At 36.8% G+C, this 26,625-nt stretch overlaps 1 protein-coding gene across 4 annotated transcripts; it reads left to right on the top strand.

Annotated features, from left to right (window-relative positions):
- On the top strand, positions 1 to 26,625 carry CD55 (CD55 molecule (Cromer blood group)). 4 transcript variants are annotated; one of them, XM_052653504.1, is made up of 10 exons: positions 1 to 144; positions 866 to 1,048; positions 2,406 to 2,597; positions 3,712 to 3,811; positions 4,828 to 4,913; positions 8,968 to 9,156; positions 13,392 to 14,357; positions 17,837 to 17,857; positions 25,048 to 25,145; positions 26,414 to 26,625. In XM_052653504.1, exons 1-9 carry the CDS (start codon positions 42 to 44, stop codon positions 25,107 to 25,109), a joined length of 1,902 nt encoding a protein of 633 aa, XP_052509464.1. In that variant the 5' UTR covers positions 1 to 41; the 3' UTR covers positions 25,110 to 25,145; positions 26,414 to 26,625. The 4 variants fall into 4 exon arrangements, with proteins under 4 accessions (XP_052509464.1, XP_052509465.1, XP_052509466.1 ...); XM_052653505.1 differs by lacking the exons at positions 25,048 to 25,145; positions 26,414 to 26,625 and having other exon boundaries at positions 13,392 to 13,901; positions 14,274 to 14,357; positions 17,837 to 18,842; XM_052653506.1 differs by lacking the exons at positions 25,048 to 25,145; positions 26,414 to 26,625 and having other exon boundaries at positions 13,392 to 13,442; positions 14,274 to 14,357; positions 17,837 to 18,842.

The following is a 26,625-nucleotide window of genomic DNA, read 5'->3' on the forward strand; positions in this document are numbered from 1 at the left end:
TCACCGCGGAGGCCCACGCCGGGTGTCCGTCCCCGTGCGCCATGAGCCCCACGCTCCCGCGCGCCCGCGCGGTGCTGAGCCTCCTGGGCGGGCTGGGCCCGCAGCTGCTGCTGCTGCTACTCCTGCGTCCTCCGGCTGCGTCGGGTGAGTGGGGGTCCGGGGCCGAAGCCCACCCCTGGGGCTCAACCTCCGGGCAGGGTGGAAAGGGTGGAGGTCGTCGGCACGACAGCCGAGGAGTCCGCGGAAGGCGGAGGGTGAGCCATGTGGGCATCCCTAATCGTTCCCGGAATCCTCCACCTGTAAGGGTCAGCCCTCCTACTGGCACGATCCCTGGGAACGGAAAGAGGCTCTTCGCTGCTCACCTGCCACTAGGAGGTTTACTATGCTGGATCCCAGTTGGCAGGGTTCTAGGGGAGAGGGGGCAAACATCGAGAAGCCACAAAGATAGGCAGAGGTCGAAGAGAGTGGATCCTTAGCGTCCCTTAAGGTTGGGACGCCAGATCGTTGACCACCACAGGGTCCAGTCGTGCACAGACTTGGCACGGCAAGTTTGCGCGTCGTCTCCTCCAGGTGTAACGTTCCAAGGGGGCGTCTGTCTGTACTGTGTGCCTCGAAACAGTGTCTCTGTGAAAGTCTAAAGCTCTCTCTGTATGTATATGATAACGAGGGGTAGGAATTTCTTTTAGTTTTGAGTTAATTGACAGACAGGAAGCCTGGCAAGTTCTTGATGAGTCAGCTCAGCGCTGGATGGAAATATTATGTAGGCATCAAAAGCCTTTGCTGCCTCCCTTATTTGTCTTGGGAAAAGAATGTTGCTATGAATTGAAAAGTGGTATTTCCTTCAGTTTTGTTTATTCCTTCCTAGGTGACTGCAGCCTTCCTCCAGATGTGCCTAATGCCCAAGCAACTTTGAGAAGACTTACAAGTTTTCCTGAACAAAGCACAGTAACCTACAAATGTAACAAAGGCTTTGTAAAAGTTCCTGGCAAGGCAGACTCAGTCGTCTGTCAGAATAATAAATGGTCAGAGCTTGCAGAATTTTGTAATCGTAAGTTCTTCATTTCATTTTAGAAAAGTTATGGAATGGAATGTTTCTTAAGTTTAATTTTATCCCTCTTTGGAATGACTGGTAATTGATAGTTTTCTAGCTTTATTAATCACCTGGGCATACCTGTTGGCAATTCACAATCTAGCTAATTGATGGTGTTACTTCCTGGAATAGGTCCTGCTCTTCATTAACAGGGTTTTTTTTCTTTTCCTAACACTGTAACTCTTGAACTGATTAATAGTGAAAATAAACAAGAGGTACTGTTTAGGGAGTAAATTATCTATAACTATGTTTGGTAGTTACCTTGAGACACATAACAGAGTCTTCTGTAGGACTTGCCCAGTACAACTCTGTGGTGATATTTTTAAAAATTCTCAATTTCCATTTCAAAATCTATCTTTGTAGTCATTGCCCTAGTTTCGCCTTGACATGTACAAGTAAAGATAAAAATTTAATTCCTGCGTTTGAACAACTTGGAGCATAGAAACTGCTACAAGTATTTTTTGAAATCAGGTGTGAAATCAGCTTGAACTTTTTGTTTTTATTTATCCATGATCCCAAGGCAGGAGGTTGAAGTACATGTCTTTGCACATGTATCCTGCTTTAGTGTTTCTAACTATTCTGCATAGAGTACTTCGTCTAATTCTTCCAAGAACTCCCTGAGGTTAGTTAAGGACTTATCCACACTTTACAGTTGAGAAAGCAGCTCCCAGTTAAACAATTTCCTTGGGATCAGGAGCTCCCTATGCAGAAGAGCCAGTGAGTCTGTTGATCATAGATCTAATGTCCCTTACACTATATGATGCCACTATAAATTCGCATTTGTCTGGATGTTTCCAGTTTTTAAATACTTCATGTGCTCCATTGGCTCATCTGATCCTTGTCTCCATAGATTGTCCTGAGGATTAAATGAGTTTACATGTGTAAAACATTTACAAGTACTCAATACATGTTAGCTATCATTGTTAACTATTATTGTCGTCCAGGACACTAGCCCAGGGATCTGGAAATGCTGGTTCTTATCTATCCCTATGATACATAGGACAGGGTAAGGGAATTGGCATTAATTGAGTCAATGCCAGAATTATGCCAGGCAACTTAAATAAGTTACATTTTCTAAATTGTGGACATAGTGACTTTGGTGTACCAAATCGACTTCACAGGGCTCTAATAATTAGGGAATGAAAATTTATATGTGAATATGCTGATACACTATCAATGCCATAGTGACATTAATATGAATACTAAATGTACAAAAAAATACAGAGAAAGAGTGATCTAAGGACCAGATAATTAGACATAGATTATAACATCAAGTGATACTCATTTTTTGTTGTTGTTTTGTTAATACTTTTAGGTAGCTGTGATGTTCCAACCAGGCTACTTTTTGCATCTCTCAAAAAGTCTTATAGCCAACAGAATTATTTCCCAGAAGGTTCCACTGTGGAATATGAGTGCCGTCCGGGCTACATACGGGACCCTTCTCTCTCAGGAAACATAACTTGTCTTCAGAATTTTATATGGTCCAAACCTGATAGATTTTGTAAAAGTGAGTATAGTTTTAAAGAGTAATCTTAATCATGTGGTGTTTGGGGAAAATAATGTTTTTTCCTTCACTCATAGTGGAAGTCTATGTGTACATATTATTATTTAGAATGTTTCTTAAATGAACCAGTAGAACCAGTTTGTTTTAAATTAGGCAAACTAAATACTTGTGAGCTAGAAATATTACTTTGCTCACTCATTTCACATTTAAGGTTTCAATTCATTTCAGTTCAGTCGCTCAGTCGTATCTGACCCTTTGCAACCCCGTGAACTGCAGCACCCCAGGCCTCCCTGTCCATCACCAACTCCCGGAGTCCACCCAAACCCATGTCCATTGAGTCGGTGGTGCCATCCAACCATCTTATCCTCTGTCGTCCCCTTCTCCTCCTGCCCTCAATCTTTCCCAGCATCAGGGTCTTTTCAAATGAGTCAGCTCTTCCCATCAGGTGGCCAAAGTATTGGAGTTTCCAACATCAGTCCTTCCATTGAACACCCAAGACTGATCTCCTTTAGAATGGACTGGTTGGATCTTCTTGCAGTCCAAGGGACTCTCAAGAATCTTCTCCAACACCACAGTTCAAAAGCATCAATTCTTTGGTGCTCAGCTTTCTTTATAGTCCAACTCTCACATCCATACATGACCACTGGAAAAGCCTTTAACCTAAGATTAAACTTAGTTTAAGGTTACCTAGAAATGCAGTATTGGTAAAGAACTCTCCTGCCAATGCAGGAGACTTAAAAGACATGAGTTCATTCCCTGGGTCGGGAAGATCCCCTGGAGAAGGAAATGGCCCACTCCAGTATTCTTACCTGGAGAATCCCATAGACTGAGGAGCCTGGCAGGCTACAGTCCACAGGGTTGCATGGAGTTGGATGTGACTGAAGTGACTTAACATAGTGAAAAAATGACTTAAGTGTATATTTTAAAGAAAGTGAAAGTCGCTCAGTTGTGTTTGACTCTTTGTGACCCCATGGACTAATACCTTGCTTTCTTGAAACTGATAAAATGAAGGTGCAATTTAAATAGTTGGATAAGTAATAGCAATGGTTCAGATGGTGAATTTGCATAGATGTGCCTGATAATTTAACAAAAAACATCAATTTGTATTCTTTCGTAGAAAAATCATGTCCTAAGCCTAGAGAAATAGAAAATGGTCATGTCAAAATAACAACTGACATACTACTTGGTGCGACCATCTATTTTTCATGTAACACAGGGTAAGTTTGAGCATATGAAACACTATATATAACAACTGGAAAAACAAATTAGAATTTAAAATGGAAACTTTTAGATTTGTGATAAGCAATAAAACCACCCTCTGCTCAGTGATGAACTCATTGCAGTTAAAGTTAGTAAAATGGGGCAAGAAAGGAATATTTCTTATAATACCACCAAAATTCTCTCAATTGCTAGATTTCATTATAAAGTTTTAACTGTGACTTGTAGAGGAAAAAAACTTGTGATAAGTTGATGATCCTTAGAGAAATTAAATCTTTTCAGTGTTGAAACAGGTCTTTACCTAAATAATGAGTTTGCATTTGTTTGTTTTCTTTGTATGTAAACAATCTGTTATAAAATATCAAGGGTTAAAAACAGTCATTCCTAGTGTATAAATTCTGACCTAAGATCTTTTGTAAGTTCTCTGTGTATGGGAAAGGGGTATTATCATTGAGGATTATCAGTGTTTCAAGTGCTGCTAAAACCTTTATATTCATTTTCTCATTTAATATCTGTAAATTGAACTATGATATTTTATTCTGTGTGTGTGTTCCTGTTATTTATAAAGCTACCAGTATCATTTGTCTCCTGTACTAAACACAGATATTTGGATCATTAATAACAAATCTGGGGATACTTTGAACCCTTTAAATATAAGTACATTCTATTATTCTATGGAATCTGTATTGATCTTTTAGAACTCAGAAAAGATTTAAGCATCTGTATTCTTTAAAAATGTTTTTAAATATTTTAATATTTTCTAACATATGCCTTACCCAAATAAAAAAAAAATTTGCTTATCTTACACTTTTTAAATCTTTGATGTCACCCTTTTAGATATATTTTTTTCTTTTCCTTTAAACTACCAAATGAGCTGTTATCACCTATTGTCTTGTCTCTGTCTACTGGTGTAACAAATATTGTAAGGTCCTATTCTGAAGGATTTAAGGGAAGTCAAATACATGTGAATGGAACTTAAGGTTTTTTTTTTTTTTTTCTTCCCTCATTATTTTAGGTACAAATTAGTTGGTGCAGCTTCTAGTTTCTGTGCTGCTATGGGAAATACTGTTGCGTGGACTGAAGGATTTCCAGAATGCCAAAGTAAGACTGAAAAAAATCTAAGCACTCTGCTGTAGGACTGAATAATCAATGATAAATTGCTTTTTGCTCTTTAGAATTACCCTCAGTATATGTTTGTAGTACCCTCACCTTCCAATGTGTGAATGATTTACCTTGTTTATATAACTCTATTAGTAATGAGTCTTAATTTATTAACCATGAGGATAAAGGATTAAAAATTAGCTAAGGTTTATATTGTGTTTGGTCATTTATTATCTTATCATTCCTTCTAACAGTCAAATAAAATAGATTTGGGATTTTTTTTCCCCTCCTTCATAATTTTTAATTTTATGGTAGTTAAAATACTGTTCATTAAAAGGTCTGTACAACTTGACCCTATATGCCAAAATAAGTGGCCAAAGTAGGCACTTAACCCAGACCTCTTGATTTCAAGCCCATCATTCTTCTAAGACCTAGTGTTAATTTACACTAGATTCCTTTAAGGATTGTTAACTGAGCTAATTACGTTGAAATGTTTTAAACCGTGATATGCTTTTATCTTTAGAGAAATAAGCATACATCGTAATGAAGAAATATCTGCACTTGAAAATTCTGTCTTCTCAAGAGGGAAGAGGGCACAAAGGCTAATTTCCTAAAAGGGTATATCAAGTTAAATATATGTGCATTAGAGACGTATGTCTCCTGAAAACAGAGGAGTAGATATGTGCAGTGTTTTAAAAACTAGGCTTTGTTTCTCTCATCCTCATTGGAATTCTTGCTCATTTCAAGTTTTGGTGTTATTAAGCGCAGGAAACTTGAGTAGATGTAGTGTGATTCAACAAGCATCGTGCTCTCTGGTAGGGAACGTGTGGGGTCAGCTGATAAGAAGACAAATGAAATGAAGCCTTGCCAACCAGGAGTTTGCTCTTGCCACACCCACCTTGGGCCCTACCTCCTATATCTACTATTTCTTCCTTTTTTTCATTATTGTTTTCAAGTATCCATCCTTAATACCCACCATCACCTTTCCTATATCATCCAGTTAGGAATGCTGTAACTGATACTAAAGCAAATATGGAAAGCAAGCAGGAGCCAGACCGTATCTTTTTTTCTGACAGAGGCAACAACTTGTCACAAGTCTGGACAAGCAGTCTCCCAGTTGAGGCCAACATATTTACAAGCAACTGCTGTCATAAAGTTCACAGAAATGTGTACACCAAGCATGCATTCCAGCACAGAAGAGCTTTTGCACTGCAAACCCAGTTTCTCTTTGTGTTTGCTTACAGCTAGTCCAGGTCTTGCTCTCTGTCTAATATCTTCAATTCTGTGGTAAAAACCCTGATGTTTATATTTTCCACTCTGACTCTCTTACCTGGCTCTGCAACTCTGCAATCACTGACATCTGTATTCTGTGGGAAAGAGGCCTTTTCATTCAGCAACCCCATGTCTTCAACTATCCCTATTAAAGCCCTACTTCTCCTAGTGTAGACTTTCCACCAAAGACTTCAAGTGGAAAGTATAAATTCTTAAGCAGTGAGGTTTTTGACCTCAACTGAGCACACAGCATATCTCAAGTATGCAGTCTGGGCTTTTATCAACACATGGGGCAGCACTGATGTCCCTTTGTGGATGTGGATATGGAGGTGTGGGTCTAAAGAACGAAGGAACAATGGACATTTTCAGAACTTTTCCTTGGTCATACGCCAGTCAGAGGTGATATTTATTTACCTCTGAAGAAAGCCTCAGTGTCAGAAACACCTGTTCTCCTATCTCTCTGCCGATATTTTCTTTTCAAAAATAATTTTAGTTGACTGCTTGCAGTCAACTAAATAAGGTGACTGATAAGGTGAATAAGGATCACCTCTGATTGGCGTATAACCAAGGAAAAATTCTGAATATGTCCATTGTTCCTTCCTTCTTTAGATCCACACCTCCATATCCACATACACGCTGGAGAAGGAAATGGCAACCCACTCCAGTATTCTTGCCTGGAGAATCCCAGGGACAGGGGAGCCTGGTGGGCTGCCGTCTATGGGGTCGCACAGAGTCGGATACGACTGAAGCGACTTAGCGGCAGCAGCAGCAGTACACACTAGCTTAGAATCAGTTGCTGCTATATAATGTCTGTCATTCCAGGCCCCTCTCTTTATCTTAACCTCTCACTTGTAATCACCAAATATTTTTTCCTTTATCTCCTTAATATATTTCTCAAACCTGTGTTATCTTCTCTATATAACACTTTTAATATGGTTGACTAGCCTTCATTTAGACTTTGCAATAAGGGCTATTCGTAACATTTTCAGGGCCTAGAACAAAAGTATAAATGGAGGTCCCTAATCTAAGATTCAGCCCTTCTCAAGTTGATGCCCCCTTCTTGCACTGTGAGGGGGTCTCTGATGCCTATAAATGGATAGCTCAATCGACACACCCAAATCATATCCCCTATAACCCTTAGCCCCACTCCATTGAATTCTGGCCTAAAGGTGGACACATCAGCAGTATAGACTATTGTCAAGAATATGGACTAGGAGAAACCCTGAAAGGAGTGTTGGCCCAGGGAGTTCTGGGCACCAGTTCCTGGAGCGTGATTTAGAATGCGGTGGGGAGGAGCTCTCATTGAGCATACTATCTCAGCCCTGCAGATTCCCCATCTAGTAGAGAGAGGCACACCCAGAGGAGGGCAAGAGCATGGCCTTTCCATGTGGGAGCTAGGCAGGAGTTCCACTTGCTCAAGTGATGCTGACTGCAGTGGCCTCCAGCCTCCACTGTCACACACCTTTAGTGTTTTATCCAGCCTCTACCCAGTCATCCATCTGAAACACAAATGTGACTTGTCTATTCCCTTCTTGAGAGAGACTTGATAGTATCTCCTCATCACATCCAACGTACCAGGTCTAAACCCCTTCATATAGTGTACAAGTCTAGCCATGGTCTATCCAGTTCTCCACACTTTATGTCTCGCCCTCCTCCTTCACAAACTGCTGAGGTTGTCTGGATACCTCGGACTTCTTCATGCCCCCACATCATTTCTTATGATACTGCCTTTGACAGGAAATCCCTTCAGCGCCCCCTACCCCTTTTATTTTATTTTTCAAGAGTTTGCTCTCAAATTTCTCCTCGAAGCTTTTGCTGACTGTATCCACAGTCCCTGGCTGGCTAACTGTTCGTTCTTTCCACATTACTGTGCATGCTTCTGTGATAATCCTCACCATTTTGTATGGAAATGATCTCTTTGAATGTCTCTTTCCACTATAGTTTAAGACAGAGGAACTGTATCTTACTTGGTTATACTGCTATTTATAGAACAATGCCCAGTATGTATTAGATGCTCAGAAAGTGTTGGGACTGAACTGATGGTAATGTGTGTTGTCAATACCCACTCAGCCCAGTGTAAATCAGATTAGCTTGTTTTTGTTCCCTGCTTCGATCAGTGGCCTAAAAGTAATTCATAAATAGCTAGTATTGTCTGGGTACTTAAGAGTATTTGATGTGATATAATTTGACATCCTCATGTGATCACATTGCTTTCTTGCTTAAAAAAAAAAGACAAGAAAAACAGGTTCATGTCTCTAGAGAATGTGGAACCACTGAATTTTTTTATCAGGGCAGCTGCCAGGGAGAGGCTTCTTTTTGTAATATAACAATCAATACTTTGCTTGTATTTGTTTTACAAATTCACCTGCTCAGTAAGATTTACTTCAAATAAAAGGCCAAGAGTCAACACATGCTTTAAAAATTTTATCCTGAAAATCAAAGTCTAATTTTGACTTTTAAAATCTTTTGCTTTATCCAAAATTTCTGTTTCCCATGCATGCCACTTACATTCCCAGCTCCTTTCATTCAGTATTGTTTCTCCCTGGAATCAAAAGCAGAGCCCTCTTCTCTGCTCCAAGGAGGGTATATCTTAGGTTTTAACTCAAGTCCTTTTACTCCTTAAATGGAAGTCTCTGCCTTGCTTTCTCTGAGATGAAATGTTTAATTTAGAAGAATGGTGTATTTTTAGTTCTTTAATGAAATATTTAACATATTTTAATCTTGTTTATAAAATTTTCTTGGGGATTTAATTAATTTAACATATGTTATGATGTTTTCAAAGAAATCTTATGTCCAGAACCACCAAAAGTTGACCATGGAATGATTCAAGAGAAACAAAACAGTTATGCATATGGACAGTCTGCAACATATAAATGTATGGAGGGCTTCACCCTACATGGAGAGAGCTCTATCTATTGTACGGTAAAAGATGACCAAGGAGAGTGGAGTGGCCCCCTACCTCAATGCAGAGGTAATCAGTTTGCAAAGTTGCAATTCTGTTTATTCTTATTCTTGGGTCTGTATATGGGCTTCAGAGATCATACAGACTCCCTGAGAAATGAATGTAAAATGTTGTACATAAGCATATTTGCATTTTTCTGGGCAATAGACTCTATGAGGGGGTCTATGACTTCCAAAAAGGAAGAAGCACTGATGTGGAGAACATATGTTGTTGCTGTTGTTCTTTAGTTGCTTAGTTGTGGCTTTCTCTTTGCAACTCCATGGACTCCTCTGTCCATGGGATTCTCCAGGCAAGGATACTGGAATGGATTGCCATTTGCCTCTCCAGAGGATCTTCCCAGCTCAGGAATCAAACTTGAGTCCCCACTTCTTCTGCATTACGGGCAGATTCTTTTACTGCTGAGCCACCATATGGTAAAATATAAATAATACACACATGACCTCTGTGAATATATGTATATATGTAATAGGGCAAGTGTGTGCATACCCAGTCATGTCTGACTCTTTGTGACCCTATGGATTACAGCCCACCAGGCTACTCTGTCCATGGTATTTTCTAGGCAAGGATACTGGAGTGGGTTGCCATTTCCTTGGGATCGTCCTGACCCAAGGATCAAACCCATGTCTCCTGTGTCTCTTGCATTGCAGATGGATTCTTTATGGCTTGAACTGCAGAGTAGGATGGAGATGTATAATTTTATATATATATATATCTATATCTATATATCTATCTATATATATATACACACACACACACACACACATATGTCTCATGTTTTTAGTGAATTAGCTTATATTTGCTGTTTCTTACCATGTTACTTTCAATAAGTTAGTATAGATATATTCTTGTTTATAAAAAAGTGTATAAAGTGGTTTATTTAATTGACAGGAAATCTTAGATTGAACTGAGAGATCTAAATAAAGATCTTATATGTTGTGACAACAAAGAGAAACTCTTGCCCACCTGTTGACTTCATTGAATGATATTGTTTTCTCCTCCAGAATTTTTCTCTTATTGACAATGCTCCCTTGTTTGCATTTCTAGAACTTTCCTAGGAGGTGGCATTTATTTAAGCAGCATCATATTCAAATGCCAGTATAACTCAAACAAATAACTACTTTTATAATTATACTTGAATTTTATTAGCATGGTTTTTAAATAGCATTGCTTATTAATAGTAGTTTTTCATATAAGTAGTATACGTGAATATTATGAAGAAATGTTAAAACTAGGCTTCCCAGGTAGCTTAGCTGGTGAAGAATCCACCTGCAATGCAGAAGACCTCAGTTTGATTCCTGGGTCAGGAAGTTCCCCTGGAGAAGCGATAGGCTTACCCACTCCAGTATTCTTGGGCTTCCCTGGTAGCTCAGATAGTAAGGAATCCACCTGCAATGCAGAAGACCCAGGTTTGATGCATGGATTGGGAAGATCCTGTGGAGGAGGGCATAGCAACCCACTCCAGTATTCTTGTCTGGCGAATCCCCATGGATAGAGGATCTTGGTGGGCTACAGTCCATGGGGTCGCAGAGAGTTGGACGACTGAGTGACTAAGCACAGCACAATGTTGAAACCAAAAAAAAAAAAAAAATGTTGATGATTATATAAAATAAGAAGCAAAAGTCTCTTCTAGTCCTACCCTCAAAAGTAGCCACTGTTTACACATATTTCTTTTTAAAATCATATTAATGATATGGATATATTATTTACTTAACCAGTCTCCTATTGAAGGGAATTTAGTATCTGTTCTAGTTTTTAAAAAATTATTTTAAAAAAGATTCTACAGTAAATATTATTGTGTTCCTTGTATCTGTGCAAATACATTTTTTTACAATAAATTCCTTGCAGTGTAATTACAATATCAAAGGTATATGCATTTAAACTTTTGATAGATGTTACCAATATTGTTTCAAAAGAAGCTGTACCAATTTACTGTCCCAGTAATATTGTATATTTATTCTCTGTACCATTAATGATAATGGTTATTATGATGTGAAGATGTGATAGTTAAAAGGTGGAAATTTCATTTAATGGTTTGAATTCATTTAAAATGAGTAAATTTTGATATTTTAAATTGTAGCCATATGATCCACTTCATATTTATTTCCCCTATTTTATTAAATAATCAGCTATTTAGAATTTACAACTCTATGGTAATGCTCAAGGATGTCATGGCAGGCCAATGCTGGCATGACAATAACTACAAAACCTGGGTAGATTTTTTTTTAAACCATATTTTAAAGGCAAAAATTGTTCCCTCAGGGAAATAACTAGGGGTGAGTGAACTAAAATTCCAAATGAAGGCAAATGATTCTGATGTGCACCTAGACTGAGGATCCATCTTGAACCAGATAAACGACCATTGCTCTCAGTAGTTGTGGTTAGCTAAGATAACACACTGGAAACTGGAATTCTTCAAATGCTGACCCAGTTTTTCCTAAGAGCCATTTGCCGATTTCTAGGAATGCAGATGAGACTGGGGAGCTAGACCCCAAGCTGCCAAAGTACAAAATGAGATCTTCCTGAACCTTATGGTATTTGGAAAACAAACCCATCACAAGAACAGGCTTGTATCAAGCATACAACCAGCATCCTTCTTACAACATTTAAGCTCATTTTGAAGCTTTGTGGACAGAGAGGCTGTGTTGCTAGAGAGGGCACTGTAAAGAATAGAATTGGGTCTCCCACAGCCTCTCAGGGTTGAGGAAAAAAGATCTGCTTCCAAGCAGCAAAAGTAGAGTGAGTCATATGGAAACTGTAACCCAGCTCAGTCCTCATAGGCTGAGGATGTGACCACCGCAAACCAACTTGCCTGTCAGCAAAGGATACCCTCCCTTTGGAAGATCATATCATCTGAATTTTATACAATGTATTGCATGTAATAAAAATTATTAGATATTGAGAGATGCAAGAAATTATAACAAAATTAGGAGAAATAAAAAGCAAATAAGAAAAATCTAGATAATTGAGTTAGCAGACAAGGACTTTAAGTGATTAATATATTCAAGATACTAATGGAAAAGATAGAGAACTTCAACAGAGATTTGGATTCTATAAAATGGAGTAAAATAGATATTCTTCAGTGGGAAAATATAGTATCTGAGCAGCACACTAGACAGGTTTAACAGCAATTTGGACATAGCAGGAGATGGTATTGGAAACTGGAAGAAAGGTTAATTAAAACTGAAGAACAAGGAGAAAAATGAAAGTAGAATACAGACCAAATTTAAGAGACATTTGAGATATGGCTGTTCTAATTATGATTAAAAAAATAGGGGGGAGAAAGAGAGAGAGAGAAGCATAAGAAATACACTAAGAGATAATGACTGAAAAATTTCCCAAACTGATGAAATATATCAACCAAGAGATTCCAAAAACTTTCAGGACTCTAAGCAGAATAAAAACAAAACCATCTCCAGGCACCTCATAGTAAAAGTTTTTCAAAACTCATTCATTTTACAGATGAGAAAACTGAAGCTTAGAGAAGTGGACAGCAGTCTTTAATATCTGGTCAAACAGGCTTACACACTGCTCAGTACTGCCTTATGAGGGAGATTGGATCAGCAACTCAAAGTGAAACAGACCTAAAATTTTAATGTTAGATTGGTGACTCACAGAATAGGGTCTTCACTAAATCTGCACTTGAAATATTTGTTATCTCACTTAAAATCCAAAGAGGAACTAAACTTTTTTTCTGTGTAAGATTGGTAACCAACACAAGAGGAGAAAAGGGATTTACTGTAGTCTGATTGAGTTTATTGCTTTAAAAGAGAAGTGAAACAAAACAAGTTCCCAAGGTCACTAACATGTCCTGACCGCTTTGGAAAAACTGACTATGTTGTGCTTATCTTTGTTGCTTCAAGGTTGCATCCTGTTCTTCTTTGGTCTTGGCATGAGGGAAAAAGGACAATTTATGAGAAAAACTCTTCATTTGAGGGGTATTAAGAATGAGATCACTGCCAGTTCTGAATTTGATTTCCTTTTTCAAATAGAAAACAGTTTTAGGAATCTCAGTATTACTTTGGTGTAAATCCACTTTAGTTGCCTATAGGTGCAACTTATTTCAAAGCAAAGATAATATATAGCATTTCAGTTCCTTGGGAAAGACATGAGAATACTTGGTTTCCTAAAAGTCATACTTAGATATTTGTGGGGAAAGAGAAGAGTCAGAGCAAACAGCTGGTTCCTAAATCTTAACTTGGACAGCATTATTTACCTAATTTTATTATAACATTTTTCTTCTACAGAAACTGATGTCTCACCAACAGTTCTGAAATCCACTGAAGTAAATGTTCCAGGTACCAAAGTCCTATCAACTCCTCAGAAACCCACCACAGTGAATGTTTCAGCTACAGAAACCCCATCAACTCCTCAGAAACACACCACTGTAAATGTTTCAGCTATAGAAACCCCACCAACTGCTCAGAAACCCACCACTGTAAATGTTTCAGCTACAGGAACCCCACCAATTCCTCAGAAACCCATCACTGTAAATGTTCCAGCTTCAGAAACCCCACCAACTCCTCAGAAACCCACCACTGTAAATGTTTCAGCTACAGAAACCCCACCAACTCCTCAGAAACCCATCACTGTAAATGTTTCAGCTACAGAAACCCCACCAACTCCTCAGAAACCCATCACTGTAAATGTTTCCGCTACAGAAACACCACCAACTCCTCAGAAACCCATCACTGTAAATGTTTCAGCTTCAGAAACCCCACCAACTCCTCAGAAACCCACCGCTGTAAATGTTCCAGGTACGGAAACACCACCAACTCCTCAGAAACTCATCACAATAAATTCTTCAGCTACAAAGCCCCCACTAGTTTCTCAGACATACACCACTGTAAACGTTCCAGCTACAAAGGTCCCATCAGCTCCTCAGAAACCTACCACAGCAAATGGTTCCGCCACGACAGCCTGGAATTCCCCAATATCAAACACTGTCTCTGCAGCAGCTCAGAATCCCATCACGCCAAATGCTTCTGCAACCACACCAACAACCCAAAGATTCACCTCAGCAAAATCTTTACTTACACAGAATCTTAAAGCTACACAAAAGTCCACTTCTGTACATACGACTAAGGGTCTCCGTATAACACAAAGATTGACCTCTGCTCGTGTTACAGCAGCAAAAAGTACAGCTGTTCCCAGGACAACCCTGCGTTTGCATGCAACAAGCGCACCTAAAGGAAGAGGAAGCGCTCCTTCAGGTCAGTTGACTCAGTTCAGGTTTGCACATATGGATTTTATGTGCCATGGTAGAAACTTCAAATTCATCAGGGTTAAAAAATTAAGAAATCTCTGGTTTATTGTAGGCAGAGTTTCTTCATAGCAATGTTCTGAGTTTCTTCAAAGGTTAACTTTGGATTGTGCTAGAGCATACCTTTAAGAAAGAAATATTTTTGCAATGATACAGAAAAAGGTTGTGGTGTCATAAAAGCAATTCTAAATTAATGTCAGTAAAAAAAATGCTGCTTTTCATGTTAGCTTTAGGGAGCCACTGAATTTCTTATGATCCCTCAAAGAACCAAGTAGGTATAATCCTTTAGGTTGATTTCTAGGTCTGATTCAATGACAGAGACCCATCCCTCAGCATGCTAAAGGAACTCTCCAGATTCCCTAGAGTTGATGATTTGATTAAGTACCTTAATAGTATCTTCTAAGTAATTAAAAACACAGAGTTCTTTGAAATCTTTCAGGTTAACTCTTTAAATGACAGTTTTTATGAAAGCAGAGTAACATATGCTTTAGATTTCAGGAAAACCTACTGAGTGAATGAAACCCATCCAACTAATGCTTTTTCAGACCACCAGGATGTCTTCTTATTTTACAACTTGCTTAATGAATAGCCATTTTTATAGACACTCTTGTTCTGTAATAGAGATATGTGGATTTTTGGTTGTTTTTATCCGTTTGTTTTTATCTTTTTTTTTTTTTTTTTAATCTCAATAGGACTGAGCCAAGAGGCAATTTTTAAAATTATTTTAACTTTTCATTGACATCAACACACAGAAAATTGTACAAAATATACATATAAGGCTTAATAACTTTCTTAAAGCAAATATCAGTGTAACTACCACATATGTCAAGAAATAGAGCAGTATCAGCTCCTCACCTTCCAGACACTCTTTTCCAGCCAGAGAAACTGTGGCTTTCTGCTCTCTGTGCCAAATGGCCTAGGGATTTCTCCCTGCTGCGTGCAGGCAAATCCCACTCCCTGCAACTCATCTGCGGCCTGAGCTCTCTTGGCTTTGATTTATTTCTGCCTGAGTTAGTTTGTTCTTCCATGTCTTCAAATAGTTATCATTGTTGTTTTTTCAGTACATTGTCCAAATTTCATAAATTTCCATACTCAAGCTCATTTGGCCATTACCCAGAATCTTTAAGAACTTAAAACATTGCAGATATTATTGTTGAAATTTCCTTTGTGTGTTTCTTTCTTCCTTTAGGTAAAAGGTCAAATACACAAAATCTCACTCCAATTAGTTCCCTTTTTAAAAAAGGGAACCTCAATTCCTGCCTGCTTCTTTAAAAAAAATTTCATCAAAGTGTTCTTGATTTACAATGTTGTGTTCATTTCTTCCATACAGCAGTGACTCAGCTTGTATATATATATCCCAACCTTCTAATTTATCTCTCCCTCCAACCTTTCCCCTTGGATAACCATAAATTTTGTGTTCTAAGTCTGTGAGTCTGTTTCTGTTTTGTAAATAAATTCATTTGTATCATTTTTTTCTTTGTAGATTTCATAATACGTGATATCACATGATGTTTGTCTTTGTCTGACTTACTTCACTCAGTGTGACAGTCTAAAGGCCCATCCATGTTGCTGCACATGGCATTGTTTCATTCTTTGTATGGCTGAGTCATACTCCATTGTGTATATGTACTGCATCTTCCTTACCCATTCCTCTGTTGATGGACATTTAGGCTGCCTCCATGTCTTGTCTATTGTGAACAGCGCTGCAGTGAACACTGGGGTGTCTATATCCTTTCATATTAGAATTTTTATCTTTTTTGGCTCTATATTCAGGAGTACTGGATCATATGGCAACTGGACTATCTTGGTAGCTCAGCTGGTAAAGAATCTGCCTGCAATGCAGGAGACCCCGGTTTCATTCCCGGGTTGGGAAGATCCCTTGGAGAAGGGATAGGCTACCTACTCCAGTATTCTTGGGCTTCACTGGCAGCTTAGGCGGTAAAGAATCTGCCTACAGTGCAGGAGACCTGGGTTCGATCTCTGGGTTGGGAAGATTACCTGGAGGAAGGCATGGCAACCCACTCTAGTAATCTTGTCTGGAGAGTCCCCATAGACAGAGCAGGCTGGCGGGAGTCATAGGTTCACAAAGGGTGGGGCACGACTGACCGACTAAGCACACACACATAGCAACACTATTCCAAGTTTTTTAAGGACTCTCCATACTGTTCTCCATAGTGGATGTACCAATTTACATTCCTACCAATAGTGTAGAATGGTTCCCTTTTCTCTACATCCTCTCCAGCATTTATTGTTTGTAAACTTTTTAATGATGGCCATTCTGACCAGTGCGAGATGGTACCTCATTGTGCAAGCTCCCTCTCTGTGTTTTTATTCTTATACTACATGTATGTCACCATAAGTAGTACATATTATTGCTTTGCATGTTTTTTATAATTTGCATAAACAGTATGTCATATATTTCATTACCTAACTTGATTTTTGCACTCAACATTGCTTTTGTGGCTTATATTGATCCAATTAGATTCAGTTCATTAATTTTACATTAATATGTGGTTACTGACTTCTTAAAATTTTACAACATCTCTGGCCCTAAAAATTTTAGGTCGAATATATAGGTTTAATAGGGCAAGGTGAAGAGAAACAAGTTCACTTAGTATAAATTTGTTATAGAGCTAACTGTGTTGAAATACCTTTTTCTGCATGAATATGATAATTCTACAAATTTAACAAACTTTTCAATTATTTTAAATGATTAGGATAAAAATACAGTGAATATTTGGGATCAAATTTCTCTCTTATATACAGTTAACTTACCCTTTAAATATTGTATGCCTTTTCTGCTTTTATTGAAAAAATAGTAGTAGCTACTACTGAGTGTAATCCATAATGCATGTTCCATGCACCTTCCATTTGTCAGTGTTAGTCCTCACAGATGACTTGCCACAAGTCATATAACCAAATTTACATAGTGTTTGTTTCAGTATTCAATAACTCTTTAGTCACATTTTGTGTTTCTATTGTTGGCTGACTTTGTTTAATAGAAAGAAAAAAAAGAAAGTGAAGTTGCACAGTCATGTCCAACCCTTTGCGACACCATGGACTGTAGCCTACCAGGATCCTCAGTCCATGGGATTTTCCAGGCAAGAGTACTGGAGGGGGTTGCCATTTCCTTCTCCAGGGGATCTTTGAAACCCAGGGATCGAACCCAGGTCTCCTGCATTGTAGGCAGATGCTTTACCATCTGAGCTACCAGGGAAGCCCTTGTTTAATAGAGATAGATACTAATGTGTGTTACTTGATTGTTAGTAATATGATTGCTTTCATTAATTTATTTTTAATTGTTTATTTTAGTTACTTTTGAACTTTAAGTACAGTTGATTGATAAACATATATTTATTAAATTACTAGCAAATCAATGACTTTAAAACATTTTTACTTTGGTAATTCTTTCCTTTTTTCCTTCTTTAGTTGCTAGCACCATTGCATCGGGTAAGTGTGACTCTCTGAGAGTCCGCAGAATTTGTCATCGCATTTGGATATATAATTCCTGGAAAAGAATATTGTTTTTTTACTGTCTTTGTTGTTGCTGTTCAGTCACTAAGTTGTGACCAACTCTTTATGATCCCATGGACTGTAGCATGTCAAGCTCCTCTGTCCTCCACTATCTCCCAGAGTTTGGTCAAATTCATGTCCATTGAGTTGGTGATACTGTCTTAGGGATACTATCAAAATACAGTATGTGTGGGTGCCAAAGAGAAAACAGGTAAAGGCATCTTATCGACAAGAACATTTGCCACCATGTTCTTGTTCCAGGGTAATTTGAGGAGAACTTCAAATCATTTGGCCAGTCAGTCAAGTATTATTGCATGCCTAGTGGCTCACTGCATCTCATTTTAGTGCCTAAGAATCACAAGAGGAGAGAGTTATCCATACAGTTTCTATCCTCAAGTGTTTTATAATTAATCATAAACTACTCATTGACTATTTCTAGATTTGTCCTGTCCCAAGTAAAACAAAGAGTGTTACTTTTGGTTATATCTTCTTCCGTTTCCCTTCCCAGTCAGTGGTTTAAAGTAAAGTTTCTCCAAAAACTGCTCTGTTGCTGTAGGCATGAGACCAAAAACATACCTCTTGTGATTTCTTCTATCATTTGGTCCAGTCCTTTTTTGTTTGTAAATATATCATCTGATGTTATGTATTAACAAGATGAATAAGATCATAAAAGAAATGTCTGTTAAGAAGCTATACAGCTAAATTGGCATATTGATAAGTAATGTCTAATGGAAAATACACTTATAAAATTTGTAAAAAACACTTTGATTTATGTGTTTATAAGCTGAAAGCTCATCTTATGCATGCATGAATTAGCCATGTGACTATGAAACTGAAAGTAATACTTGCTTTTATTATTTTCAGTTACTTATTATAGTTTTTATGTTTTAAGCAAAACTCTTTTAAGCTAAAAGATTTATTTTGAAAGATTCCAACAGTTGCAATTCATTTTGTCCATTCTATATTTTAAATAAAAATAAATGTATTCTAAGTGAAAATCTCATGATCTAATGGCTTAATGACATTTTTAATAGATGAAGTTAAAATTTAATAGATATGCTTTTTCTTCTAATTCAGTGGCATTCAGTGAAAATTTGAGGTGCTTATTATTTTTTCTGAAATTCTTTAAGTATATATTGTGTGATTTTCCAGAAACTTTCCCTTAGGGTTAGTTGTAATTCCAACCTGTGCTTAAAAATAAAGAGGAATTCCTTCTCTCTTATATCAGACATATGGTAATATTTTTCTTTGGGATCTTATACTTATAAAACATAAGCCTGAAAATTATCTTTAATTCTTAAATGTATTCTGTGAATGAGGTCACTTTTCTCATTTTAAAGATAAACTATACAACAAGGAAATTGCTTTTATTGATTGCACTGCAATGCACATGAGTGACACAAATGATATTAGAACTTTGCATTTGAATGCAAAAACTTTGAATTTTTTCCTGTTTAATTTTGCCAAGAAATAGAGACTGACTGCTCATCTCAGAACTTTATCTGCTGTGTAAATGAAGCCTGCCTTGTGATTTTCTTTAAAAAAATTTATTTGTTTATTTATTTTTGACTGTCTTGGGTCTCAGTTGCCACATGTGAGATTGTCATTATGGTGCAAGGGCTTTACAGTTTGCTGTCCATGGGTGGTCTGATTGAGGCCTAGTTGCCCCAAAGCATGTGGGATGTTTAGTTCCCTGCCTAGGGATCAAACCCGCATCCCCTGCATTGGAAGGCTGATTCTTAACCACTGGACCTCCAGTTATATCCCTGCAAGATGATTTTAAAGCTATTCTCTGCTGTGTATTAGTGTATTTTCCAAAAACAATGGTTGTTTTTTTTTTTTCTTTTCCATTATTACCCTCTCCCCCTCAAGGATCTTGTAAGGCATTTCTTCCTAATCATCCCTATAAAATATTAATACTACAGATACAATATAAATCTATTTATGTACTGTATGCACATCTGTACTTTATATGTAAAAAGTAAAAAAAAAATATAAAAAACCCTTTATCCCCTTTAAGGATGATACCAACCCCACTGAGAATACATGCTGTATATAGTTGTGGAGTTTTCTGTTTGTTTTTGTTGACAGTATTTTATAGAAGGATGACTTGTGCTTTGGAGTCAGTCAGACCTTGGTTTCAATCCTGTTTTGGATTTTTTTTTCCATTTAATAATTACTCAAACCAAGTGATTTACTTAATCTCTCTGAGTCTCAATTTTTTCATTTATGAGATGGTGATCATGATTCTTATTTAAAGTCTTGGAAGCTTAATGAAATATGGGTTGTGAAAACTACTGGCATAGTGCTAAAAATTCGGTAAATTTCAGCTTTAAGAATTCTTTTTTATTTTGTTACTATTATCTTTATGAGATGGATTTCTGACAATTTTATCGTTCCCTCTGGCCACACTAAAGAATCAGATAGCCCTTTATTAGAGTAACGTGCATCTTGGGTTGGTGGTAAGGACTGCACTGAAACATGCTTGTGTATTATTTCATTTACTTCTCACAACTGTCCTATAATGTAGCTGTGTCCTACCTTGTAGTTGAGAGGAACTGTGGCTGTGCAAGAGTCTTACCTTGCTCAAGGTCACACAGCTATTAGGCACTTGAATAGAGGAAGATGATTATTTTCTTTAGCACTCAGTGCTTGAAAGGGTAGAAAAATTCTTTTCCTAGATCTGTACAACTCAAATTTAACAATTAATATAGTTCTGGTTCTTTATAAGTGTTGTTTTTTTTCCCCTTCATTGCTGAAATCCTATGTTGTGACACTCACAGGCCACTTGTAGCAATTAGCAATAGTAAAGAAAAAGAAATTAAGAGAATGCTCAGTGAAGTATCTAAAGTATGTTTTCTTTTAAATATCACATGCTTATTTACTTATGCTTTTATGTTAAATAGGATTATAAGAAAGAACAAAACCTGTTCATAGCTTTTTTAGTTTTTCACAGTACAGAAAGTGCATTTCCACTTCATGGCATGTGTATAAATGAGACCTTTTGAAATGACCAGATGAATCCACATTTCTTCAGGAAAGGAGGCAGCCTCATTCTGATTTGGGTTGTTCAGGAATGGAGATAATACTCTATATATTAATGTAATACCTATCTAATACAAATTTAGTTTGAGTAATCTCAGGTATGTTTATTGAGAAGATTATGAACAGTTAAAATCATGCATTTTACTATTTACAAGTACCATGCCAGTTATTGGAGATAATGTGCTAATATGTGACAAACTGCTTGGCACTGTTTTAAGTACTAGGTGAATATATCTCTACATAATGGGGAACATTACTAAAATACTCCTTTTACTTAGAGAAAAACATTTCTAAAATTATGTGATTTTCCTACCCAAATGCTCCTTAATGACACTGGAATCATAATCTTAATTTCATTTATAATATTATAGTTTCATTTATCCCAGGTTGTTGTTATTGTTCAGTCACTCCAACTCTTTGCTACTCCATGGACTGTAGCACACCAGGCTTTCCTGTCCTCCACTATCCCCTGAAGTTTGATTTGCTCAAGTTCACCTCTATTTAGTCAGTGATGCTATCTAACCAAGTTGGCCTAAATTGTTTTAGTCTGAAATTAGTACTGATTCACCTTTGGGTAAATTTTAGATCATAAACTATTGCCTTTATAAAATTTTCTTTGTTTTAATTTGCAAAATAGTATTCTTATTAATTATTAAGGAGGAATGACTTATTTAGAATAATACTTCTCATATTTCTGTAGTTTGCATTGGTTTTCTGTTAAAACATAAAACTTCAGATTTTCTTTTAGAATTATATATATGTGCTGACCAGTGTTCTAAGAATATTCCCACTTTTGTCATACAAACATTTGGGATCACTTTAAAATTTTTCGATTTTCATTTATCATTCAAATTGAAAATGGAATTTTTCTGCAACATTTGAAAATGGTGGGATTAATGGGAAGTGGTAGAACAAAAAGAAACCCCAAATTTTAAAGGAGGCATGACTTATTTTATTAGTGCAATCTTTCAAACTAATGCTATGGTGCTAAGGAGTCAATTATAGAAATTGGGTAAAATACTGTAAATTCTGTGGTAGAAACAGCTGTTTTTAAAATTATATATCCACATGGCGGCTCAATTATGTGACATTGATCGTATTTTGCTGATTTGAAAGTGGACACACTTGTTAGTCACATTAGCTTCAGTTGCTTTTCTAGTATCATTTATACTTCTGTTTGTAGTACAGATCAAAAAATAGAGTTCAAGGATTTGGGAGGGTGTAGACTTAGCAGCAGCAGCAGCAGCAGTGGGGAGGAAAAGGGATACGCAGGTGGTGAGGAGAAAGGGTAGTGACTGGTTTTAAGAAGAAAGTTTATGTGTAAAAATCAAGGTATAATTTTTTTTTTACAGTTGATCAAATTATTTCATCAATTATTTGTTGTTCAACTCAAAATAGTGCGTTTAATATTGAAAGTAAATACCAGTTTCCCTAAATGAAATTTTATCTGCAATAGAATAAACACTGGAATGCATTTCTGTAGTTTTACTCTCCGTGCGCAGATACCGATGCCTTTCCTATGATAGAGAAAGGCCTACATCTCTGTAACCTTGCTATGAACTGAGTAAATGGCCTTGCCATTAACCACATATGGAAGCTTCACCTTTCTCAGACTCAATTTAATAATCTACAAAATAAATGTGAACTCCAAGACATCTTCTAGTGCTGAAATTGCACATAGTACAGTCAATATGTTTAAATAATCAGTGATCAAATAATTTAAAATTAAGCATGGTGGGGTTGAAACATTTTAGAATCCTCTCAAATCTGTAAGATTTTCTTTGAGTATTATGATACTTCATTTTAAATATTTCATTTTCCCTTGAAAGAAAACAGGATAAATAACATGTAGATTTTACTGTCAAACTTATGACATAAGCAAGCAAGCAAAATATAATTCATGTCTCCTGTTTTTCTTTAACTTACCTGATAATCAGTATGTTTGTCATTGTGAATTACATTGTATATGTAATTGCTCATTTCTATATTGATTAACTTACCATTTTTCCCCCCTCAAGGATGTGTTGCTGTTACTATAATAATTGGTATCATAATTCTAGTCAAAATTTTCTGGGACAGTGGAAAATCAGGGTGAGCAAAAAATTCTGATGATTTTTAAAAATTTGTTCTTAGCTTCTTTCCAGTAAAATATGACACTATAACAGTAGATAACTTTCTAAGCTTAATTGTATTTTTTGACATGCTATATCTTTATTCCTTTCATCTATATTTACTATCTTGGATGAATAGCCTGTGTCTTAATCTCAGTATATACAAGAACATTAAATGATTTGAAAGCCAAAGTCTCATTGCAACCTATTGATCAACTCATCTTTTTTCTCTACATAGTGAAATTTATGAGTATCTGTGTGTTGTACAGAAGTGAACCTGTCTAGAAAAAGAAACTCTAATGTATTGCTAAATTGCATATGATTAGGCCTATGAATAAATCAAATTTATTAATAGACACCAGTCTAGCCAAAGTCAGCCCAGTGGTTAAGATGGCGGGTTCTAGAGCCTGGCTGCTTGATTCCAATTCAGGGTCTACTGTTTATATACCGTTTGACTGTGAGGAGCTTCACCTCTCTATGCCTCAGTTTTCTCATTTGTAAAATGGGGGGAAATAATAGTACCCACTTCATGGGATTGTAGTATCTGTTTTGTGGGATCAAATGAATCACCACCTGCAAAGGGGTTAAGATCTTACTTGGCACATAGTAAGCACTCAGGTGATAAAACAACGCAGAAAGAAAAAAAAAATCAGTACTTGAAACGTCTGATCTGCACTGAATATACATGTGTTAAATATCAGGTCATGGTTGGCTCTGATAAATCCTGTAGACAGAGTACTGTTTAAATTGACCTTCTGTTTCGTAGATTTTATCATTCAGAAAACTGTGGAGTTCACAGAAACTGAATTCTTTCTGAAGTGCCCTAAAGCCTGTCTATTTTCTCATTGCTTAAGAACAATTATATTTTAATGCTGTTACTCAACTGCCTTTTCAATTCTTTGGATGATGTATCTCCTTTTTAGCCTTCATGGCTCTTTCCCTTGTCTTTAAGTGAATGATATTATTTAAGCCTATTATAAGCTAAAGTATGAAGACATTCTTTAAATCACTAAGCAGTTCAGTCTTTTGCTAAAACCATTTGGCCACTAGGTCCTATTTTTTGGTCAAGTTTTATAGATATTTGTTTACTGTTGATAAAATACTCAGATGCTTTAAGAGCAAATGTAGTAAAATATGACGTCTTCTTCAGATTTTTCTGAAACTTTTAAAGAATGTGGTTTAGACCTCAGTATAAATAACAGAATTCTAAGTCATATAAAGTGAGTTAAGTTGGTACAGATGCCTCCTCAAGACTATTTTGGAAAAAAAAGAATAAAACATTTTTTTCTGTACTTCCTTACATTTAGTCCAGTTCTTCTTGTGAATTGGAGCATTATCAGTATAATTCTCAAGCCAATATTCCAGGGCTTGTTAGGTTGAGGGGGAGGGAATGGAATGAGTTTGCTGGGAGCTTTCTCTTGGCTATCATCAGTTTCTTCAGATACTTTGGTAAAATAATTGACCATGATATTTTTAATAGAATGAAAAGTGCTGAAATGTAGAAGGAAGGAATATTTATGTTTTATTGGGATTTTGCTGTAAACCTAATTCTTCTATTTCTGAATCAGAGAAAATTCATGCAAACCCCTAAGAAAGAATTTGCCTTTTTTTTTTTCAATGTCCATTTAAAAACACCCCACTTGCCTTATTTTGGAAGTATAAGCTGTTGAGAGTAAGAGCTAACTTTATATATTCCTTGTTATTCTCTCAATTTTATGCTGATTTAATAAAATTTAATTTTCAGTGAGACAGAGGAAAGAGTAAGTAAGTGTGAAGGTGTCTTACACCTTACCTGTTGATCTTTTGTTTTTGCCTGTCCAAGGATTTATTTACATCTTTTAGAAGTGTTGGTATATATGACACATTTTAGTTTATATAAAGATTGTGATTGTAAACAAATGCCCATGTTGCTTTTTGATTGAGCTTTGAACTTTCATAATCCAATCACTATTTTCCTTCTCTACTATGCAGCTCTTACTACACACATGAGAACAACAAAGCACTTAAGTGTCATGCTTCACTGTAACTGGTGATGTTGCAGAAGTAAGACCTCTGGTAATTTACAAAAGGTATACAGTTCGGTAAAATCACATTTCTGTGTCTTGGAAAATGTTGATTAACACAAAGGCTTGGTATATATCTGTGACTATTAAAGGACAATAGAGGTTTAAACCTCTATTATTGTTAGAATTGTTTTTCTTTGTTGAATGATTGACTAGCACATTGATTTTTGTTAATGTGACACGTCTTCAGCCTTCCACTCTTCAGCAATATACCTATTATCTCATTCTGTGTTTTTTACTCAGTTTATTGAAATGTTTGGATGTTCACAATCCTGTAAATAATCTGGAAAAAAGCAAAAGATTGATACATTAGGGCTTACAAATAGGAATGTTTTCATTGTGACTACTTGCATCATGAGATGGTTGGCTCATACTCTATTTGTTTCTCCCATTTGTAATATTTAAGAAATATCAAATCTATTTTAAAGAGTCTTTTATAAGTCATGTTTATAGAACTTAGCTCTATTATGTTGTGAGTCAAAATTATCAAACAAAACTGACAATATGTATGTATGTGTGAAACTTTCTAGGTATCTTCTTCTTTTGATTAAACTTTCTTCTATTCCAGGGAGTTTTCATTGATTTTTAATCTGAAAGTATCTTAGTTGAACCTAACTTGGTAATTAATCACAAGAAACTAAAAACTCAAGTGTTATATTTTAGTTGGTGTTGCTTAAAGAATCCAACTGCAATACAGAAGACCTGGGTTTGATCCCTGAGTTGGGAAGAACCCCTGGAGAAGGGAATGGCTACCCACTCCAGTAATTAAAAAATTACTGGAACTTTTTCTTGCCTGGAAAATTACACAGACAGAGGAGCCTGGCAGGCTATAGTCCATGGGGTCACAAAGAGGTGGATATGACTGAGTGACTAACACACTTTCATATCTGCTGCTGCTGCTGCCTAGTCACTTCAGTCATGTCCAACTCTGCAATCCTATAGACTGTAGCCCACCAGCCTCCTCTGCCATGAAATTCTCCGGGCAAGAAGACTGATGTGGGTTGCCATGCCCTTCTCCAGGGGATATTTCCAACCCAGGGATCAAACCCAGGTCTCCTGCACTGCAGGCAGTTTCTTTACCACTGAGCCACCAGGGAACTATACTGGGTGGGATTGTCCATGCTCTATAACTTACTAACTTTGCATTTTTTTTTGTACCAAATTAACCAACTATTCTAGTTCATGATTTATCACATAGTAATTAAAAAATGAATATATATAACCAGTCAGTAAAGTTATTTTGGTTTTAACTTTTTTTTTTTTCTTACTTTCAGGACATATGTGTATAACATTGACAATTTTGCTTATGATGCTAGAAACCGTTGGGTAACTGAGCCAAAGAAGTTGAGAAGAAAGTGTTTTGCATGTTATCTTGTTTTTAAGATGCATAGGAATGTCCACGAGGCAAGGAAAGATGAATCTGTCCTGGAATCACGTTCTCAATACTCCTAAGACCCCTGAAAATAGAACAATTCATAAGATTAAG

This window comes from Budorcas taxicolor, chromosome 16 (assembly GCF_023091745.1).
Source record: "Budorcas taxicolor isolate Tak-1 chromosome 16, Takin1.1, whole genome shotgun sequence".
Taxonomy (NCBI): Eukaryota; Metazoa; Chordata; class Mammalia; order Artiodactyla; family Bovidae; genus Budorcas; species Budorcas taxicolor.